Source organism: Belonocnema kinseyi, chromosome 8, assembly GCF_010883055.1.
Source record: "Belonocnema kinseyi isolate 2016_QV_RU_SX_M_011 chromosome 8, B_treatae_v1, whole genome shotgun sequence".
Classification (NCBI taxonomy): domain Eukaryota; kingdom Metazoa; phylum Arthropoda; class Insecta; order Hymenoptera; family Cynipidae; genus Belonocnema; species Belonocnema kinseyi.
The window spans coordinates 45,143,888-45,151,678 of NC_046664.1; the positions used below are offsets into that span (position 1 = coordinate 45,143,888).

The following is a 7,791-nucleotide window of genomic DNA, read 5'->3' on the forward strand; positions in this document are numbered from 1 at the left end:
ATGTAACTTAATTACTTTTCACTTAGTAACTATTAATTATAATCTCAGTTACTTTCTTATTACTTTGTGTTTTTCTAGCTTTATTTTAAGAGCTTTCTTGAAATTTGTAGCATTTCCAAACTAAACAAAAAATATTTTCATGACGAAAAAACGACGTCAAAGCAGTTGACCTTTCAAAAACGAATTTTTTTTAAAATGAACACAATTCAGCGATGAGTAAGATGAGTTCATTGTAACTGTTGAGTCAGCTTCAAGTTATTTAATGTAGTTGCCGAGGTAATGTTTTAAAAATAAAATTGTATCTTTAACTAGTTACCTGCCTAATAAAAACTGCTTTTTAGGCAGCTTATCGATAAAATGCACTTAATATGAAAGTTACATTTCTATCGAAGCACAAATTATGTTGAAATAATAATTCGTGATAAAAATGATAAATCAAAATAAACATTTATTTTTATTTTTCAGTAATATCTTTCTTAGCAACAACTTGTTGAAGGAAAAATATCATAATTCTAGGAGAAATTTGAAAGGGTATAGACATCATGAAAAGTCAAAAGACAATATTTTCCAAATATACATTTCAACCTCGCTTGAGACTGAATATTTAGATTTGATTCCACGTAATTTATCATTTAAGCTAATACAATGTACAAAATGTGTCAAGATTCAAACTTATCATTATAAATAAGTTATTATAATTATATACAAATACTTATTTGCGCAGTGCTTAACTGCAAAAAATCGCTTAACTGCCGATTATACAAATTTGTATAAGAATAATATTCGTCGCAAAATGAGTTAATATTAACAATAAAACTATTTTTCTATGACGTATAGAATTCCTGAAAATAAAGCCAAAAATCCAACGAACAAATTTGGATAACCATCATTAAATTCTCCTATTGTAATTTAAAAAAATTATTTTGGACAAAAATAAAAAAGCGGAAATAAAAATGAGAAGACAAAGAATCAAATCCGTTCCCTTCTATTTTTAATTTCATTGGTCTCTATTATTCTTATTAATATCAAATCAGAATGAAGAACATATATAATATTTACCAACGTTTCAATGCTCATACAGCACCCTTATCAAAGTAAGAAAAATTAAGCAGGTTTTCGAATGGTTGAATCCTTCCATTTTTTTCTGGATTTGCTTGTTGCCTTCTTATTTTTGTTTCCTCTTTTTTATTTTTATGAAAAAATGTTGCAACTTTTTTAAGCTTATTATAACTTTTTGGTCATTTCTGAAAAACAAGAATTATTTCTGGTACTTAAAATACTACTTTTCACTAATAATTAAATGTTTACATTTATTATTTAAACTATTAATTATTGTTTTTAGCCATTTTCTCTTAGTTCATTTAGTAAGGATAAGACAATAATCAATTCAATTCAACAGAATTAATTCTTTATGCCATTTATTTTTATTACTATTAATAACAATATTTTCTTGAAACAAGGCTTGAAAGTAGTTTTTCCTCGAAATTTCCACCTTTTATTCGATTCGCACTTAGAGGGAAGTAATAATTAAAAGTAATAATTAAAAATCTAGAACAAGGAAACTTTCTAGAAATTATTTGAGAGAATATATTTATCAATAATGTAAGTCCTTACACAATTATACTTGTTAAGATTTAATACCTATGACCTCGCTAAGTGAAGTGGACAAAAAGTAAAATATTTCAGAAAAAATTGAAACTTCCGAAAATTATTCAAAAAGGTTATTAAATGAAATAAATAATTTTTAAAGTTCTAATATTTCGCCTTTATGAGATTTTCTGCCTTAGTCTGCCAAGTATTCTATACTTGAAATAAAACTTGAACTATTCATTGTTTCTAACGATTCTTCTCTCTCTATTCCTGATGTGGCAGAATTAAATATTTATAAACATAAACATTAAGCAAATTGGTCCTTCGAGCCGGATAGAAGATCGTAAAAAAACATTCAAAAGTGTAAGAATTAATACAGAAAAGAACAAAGTGAGAAATTTTATTAAGTGAAAGCACAGGAACTAGGTGAAAAATATGACGGCTTGATGTCCATAACAAGGATATAAGCTGGTGACAACATCTTCGCACGTACCGTAAGGCAGTCATCCTTCTCCAAACAGTCTGTACTGTACTCTTTCATGGTCGCATTCTTCACTGGATCGCTCTTTCATTATTCTTCACCTGAAGGACAAAATAACAGGTTTGCCAGCTGATATTTGGATGATTGTCAACACATTTAATTATGCTACGTCGTCTCGTCCTCTAGATCAAATGTAGTAACGCTGGTTGCTCGACTCTTAACCACAGATATTTCAAAGCCATTGCTTTTTCCCGCTCTCTCCAGGGGTCTCCTGGTCCGTACTCTCCTACTTCCTTATTACGCTTTTCTGTGCGACTCTGGCCACACGCGTAAATTTTTATATTTGTTTTTGTTCATTAATTAAAGTGTTTATCGATTCCCCATTGTCTCCATAATGGGTCGCGATTAAACGTGTCCATTCCACAGACCGTCGCTCAAAGAGGTCTCGCGGCCACGATCCAGAAAAATATTCAGTTGTGAAGCCGTATAGGAGAAGAACGCAAGCTGAACGCTACTCGCTGAGCAGACATCGATCGAGATCCCGTGAATATCGGGGCGACGAGATTGGTGGCGAATGTAGTCCGAGAGGCTCGTCACGTCATGGTTGCCACCGTCCCACCACGATATACCAAAAATCGAGGGAACATCGCTCGAGAAAATCTAGATACGACAATCATGGCGGCGAGCGACACACGAGAGGTGCGCCACGTCATAGTGGTCATCGTTCCCGTAAACCTTTAAGGGAGCGGTCACGCCGCTATTCAACGTCCTCGTCTTACGACGCATCGTCCTCATCATCTTACTCCTCGGACAAAACATCTCCGGAAAAGAGGTGGTTCCTTGCTCAATACCCGAGAGAGGAAACACAACCAAGCTCATAGTCGACGTGAACGTAGCTCATATACTTTAACATCTGAGGAATGTCAAAGCAGCCAATCTCAAAGTCCGCTGCCCGAGATTATGGATAAAAAAGAAGGCGACACTGCCCTGCCACCCAAAACAATGAATCTTTTAGCTAGATTAAAGACTGTCGCTTTGGGTCCGGAGATACACACTTCTTTAGCTAAGGTAAGAACGAAGATTCTAAAATCAGGGCTGCCAAAAGAAGAGAGGAAAGAGCTCCAGGAAAAATATCCGACCACAGCTAACTGCCCGATGCTACAAGCCCCGATTCTTAACTTAGAAGTTAAGTCAATAGAGAGTATGGCAATGAAAAAGGACAACTATCAAGTGAGTACACAGTCATAACTGAGCACTGGTGTGGCAGCAATCGGTCTCTGTCTCACCGAAATTCTGAAGAAAGAGTAGGAATTAACTGATCAGCCTTCTTTAAATCTTTCTCACCTACTCAGCTCGTTGGGCGACTCTGGCAAGCTCCTCACTGATCTGCATTATTGGATGCCCTGTACAAGGCGTACATTTATTACTCCTAAATTGAAGCCGATTGTGAAAACTGTAGGTGAAGATTGTGATGTGGACATCCGCCTTTTTGGGGACGACTTCGGAGAACGTGTCAAAACGGCAAAGGCCGCAGAGAAATCGGGCAAAGAATTGCTGAGGCCAAATCAACCTTCTCTCCGCTCTTACTCTAATGGCCAGAGGCGAATGAACGCAGTTTCCAGAATTTAAGCTTCAGAGGCCCCTCCAGGAAGAGCTACAGGCCAGAAGGGGAGGGGGCGGAGAGAGAACTATCTTCGGAGCCAAGGGAATCAGGGTTACCCGAAAAGTTGTCAATAAATAAGGTAAGACAATTTTCAGGTCGTTTAAAATATTTTTTGGTCAAGTGGAGAGAAATAACTACTGATCCTGCAATCCAAAAGTATGCAGAGGGTTATGTGATCCCGTTTACATCGACACCTGAGCAGAATCTCTTGCCAAATGAGGTTAGAATGACAGGTCAAGCTTTGACAGACTGTAAACAAGCAATTGACAAGTTACTCGGAAAAGGTGCAATTTTAGTGTGTGGACCTACTCAAGACCAATTTCTTTCGACTTATTTTTTAACAAGTAAATCGAATGGAGAAAAGAGATTTATTTTAAATCTTAAAGCTTTACACAAATTTATTGAACCTCCCCATTTTAAACTTGAAGACAGGAAAACAGTATCTAGAGTGCTTTCCAAATATGCCTTCCAAACATTCAATGGTGAATTAAGACCATTCCTGCAGCTAATAATCCGATCAGTAAATTAAATTACGAAATTGAAATTTTTTCGAATGCTTCCTTATCCGGGTGGGGAGCAGCCTGTAACGGCCTGACGGCCCATGGCTGGTGGGGTGAGCAACAGCAGAAGCCTTTTATGGCATGAAGTGTTTTGCCCAAGACTTAAAATTATAACGTAATAGCTGATAAAGAATCTCGCAAACTATCTCCCGAAAGGGAAGGGGAATTAGCACCTTGGGCCTTCAATAAAATTAAATATGTTTTTAATGACATCGAAATAGATTTATTTGCATTAAATAGTAACACAAAATGCCCTAAATTCATATCCTGGAAAAAGGACCCGGGGGCACATGCAATAGATGCTTTCACGATTAGACGGACGAATCAAAAATTTTATGCATTTCCTCCATTCTTAATAATTCTGAAAACCCTTCAAAAAATTATTTCGGATGAAGCTGAAGGAATGGTAGTAGTGCCCCTTTTTCCAGCGAAACCGTGGTTCCCAATATATGAGTCCCTTTTGGTAGAAAACCAAATTTATTTAAGACCAGACACTAAATTATGATGATGCTGTTTTAGAGAGGACCATCCATTGTCACAGAAACTTACTCTGGTAGCAGGGAAGCTGTCGTGGAGGCCTTCGCCCAACAAGGAGTGCCAAAATATTCTCTGCCGGTGATACTTGCATCATTGACCAAGAACACGTACCGGCAATATGAAGAACCTCTACGCTTATAGTGGGAGTAATGCGAAATTGATAATGTATCAACCTTTAATCATACCAACCCGGAGGTGTTAAACTTCCTAACTAAAGAACTAAGGAAAATGAAATCCTATGGAACACTAAATACTTACAGCTCCGCGATAGCTTTAGTAATATCATATGATTTAGATAAGGATGCTACGATCAAGGGTTTCTGTAAAGGCTTCTCGACTATGAAACCTCCTAGTCCGAAGTATAATGATATCTGGGATCCAGACCCATTGTTAAATTATCTTTCGGGTTTCCTCAGCAATAGGGAAAGAACAACTACTCTTACACTTACCATTCTTTAACGACAACCCGACGGTTTGTATCGCGAAACTAGTTAAAAATTATTTACATAAGTCTAGCGCCTTAAGTCCTAAAGATGAAAGGGCCCTTCTTCTAACATTTAAAAAACCTCACAACGCGGCGACAACCCAAACAATTAACCGTTGGTTGAAACAAACCTTAAAAGGAAGTGGCATCGATACATCTACTTATACCGGCTATAGCACGAGACCTGCGTCTACTTCCGCGGCTCATCGTAATGGACTTAGCATTGTTGTTATTAGCAAAACAGCAGGCTGGTAAAAAATCCAATGTATTCGCTCGTTTTAATAACCGACCACTACGAGAATCACCTCACAGCTTTGCTGCATCAGTGCTTCATTGCGTACCTTAGACATGAAAGATTATGTTTTCTACCTTAAGAATAATAAATAACTTTAAATCGCATAAATTCTGATTTAAATGTCTACATTTGATCTAGAGGACGAGACGACGTAGCATAATTATATGATTAAACGAACTTACATTAAGTGAAGTTCAATCGGGATTATGCTAGTACGTCTCGTCTGTATAGATCAGTCCCACCCTTATGTCTTCCCATACAACTTTGGCAATTCAAAGTGAAATCACGTAAAGCGTAATGAGGAAGTAGAAGAGTACGGACCAGGAGACTCCTGGAGAGAGCGGGAAAAAGCAATGGCTTTGAAATAATTGTGGTTAAGAGTCGAGCAACTAGCGTTACTACATTTGATCTATTCGGACGAGACGTACTAGCATAATCCTGATTGAACTTCACTCAAAGTAAGTTCATTTAATCGTATAATTTTAGACTTCATCGATTTCTAACCTTCTCCAGTGATAAGATGACAACTTTAATTTAATAATAACTCAGACCGTAGTATTTAAGTGATAATTTATTGTTATTTTATCAATAATTATGCTGTCGCACACTCAAATTTGCTCACCTTGTCAGAGCACTTTAAAATTAAAGTAAATCAGTTCTTTAGTTTGCAAATTAAGACTTTTTAATGTTAGCTGAATTATCAGCAAATTTCAATTTAAATTGCTCCTGTTGTTAAAATGGATCCATTATTCTCTGAGTTATCAGAGATTTCTCAGGCTATTCTACGCACTGAAACCAATTTTAAGAAAATTGGAAAAGCCAATCTAACAGTGGCTACTGTCAAATCTCGGATAGGACCATTGGCCAACGCTGGAAGAGTTGTAAAACCCTGCATCTGGATATTAAAGCTAAGACTACGTCGGCTGAGCGTGAGAAATTGGAATATTTCATAAAGTCTAAGTATCTCGCTATTCAAGATGCTTATCTCAATGCGCGAGATTTTTTTATATAATCAATTGGTCTTGCATACTCCTGAGATTAAAGCTAATGAAAGTTTTAATCAGTCTCAAATTATTCGTCCAGATTCCTTGTCTGTTAAACTTCCTTAGATCACTTTACCAAAGTTTTTAGGAGACTACAAGGATTGGGAGAATTTTCGCGATTCATTTAATGCTTTAGTAATTTAAAACAATTCATTGTCAAATGTAACAAGATTACACTATTTGAGATTGTCCTTAAGGGGCGAAGCTGAAGTTTTTTTAAGACATGTTTCGATAACTGATGCTAACATTATCTCCACTTGGGAGTCGCTAAAGACTAGATTTGTCAACAAGAGAGCTTTAATCTCAACCCATTTACAAGCCGTTCTCAATCTTCCTAATGTATCGAATAATATTCTGGAAGACTTAAAAAACTTACGCGATAGAACAAATGAGTCTTTGGCGGCTCTCAAAAATCTTAAACGCTTAACAGAACATTAAAGTGTTTTACTTGTTTTTATAACGGTTAAAAACTTTGATATTGGTACTCTCAAAGAATGGGAGATTCATATTGGTTCTAGTAATGATTATCCTACTTATCAACAACTTGACTCATTTTTAAAGATTCGAATACGTATTTCGGAGGCTATTAAAGCTTCAAAACCTGGTTATGTTCTCAAAAAAAGAGTAGGGTTTGAAAGCAATCAGGGTTAGGAGCCACAATGCAACTTCTAGCTCAAAGTGTCTCCTTTGTAAGGATGATCACTCTTTATTTAAATGCAACCAATTCAAAGCTCTGTCTGTGGACAGGCGTAGGGAAGTTGCTACAAATAATCATTGTTGTTGTAATTGTCTTACGCCCGGACATTGACCTCATAATTGTGTTAGTAATTCAAATGTTACAAGTGCGGTAGGAGACATAATTCCCGTTGCATGCCGATGATTATGGTTCCGGCAATTCCACCGTGAAGGTGAAGGTGAATCATGTAGCGCTTGAAGAAGCAGACGATAAAGTTTCGTTTCATTTTCTGAATAATCTTCCGAATTTGTGGAGCTCAGCCTTACTCGCTACGGCTTTTATTTCCTTCGAAGCTGAAAATGGAAGAAATCACAAAATTAGAGTTTTTCTGGACCAAGGATCTGAATGTTCTTTTATTACGGGACCGTCCATAAAAGACGTCCGCAGCTAAAAGGGGGGGGG

The 7,791-nt window shown here is 36.5% G+C and overlaps 1 protein-coding gene across 1 annotated transcript in view; it reads right to left on the reverse strand.

The window, feature by feature from the left end:
* Positions 1-7,611: 7,611 nt before the first annotated feature.
* The window catches only part of LOC117178472 (spidroin-1-like), a 39,762-nt gene continuing 39,582 nt past the window's right edge, over positions 7,612-7,791 (reverse strand). The window contains exon 4 of the mRNA XM_033369899.1: positions 7,612-7,682. Within this exon, the coding sequence (XP_033225790.1) occupies positions 7,612-7,682 (71 nt within the window). The remainder of the gene's footprint in view (positions 7,683-7,791) is intronic.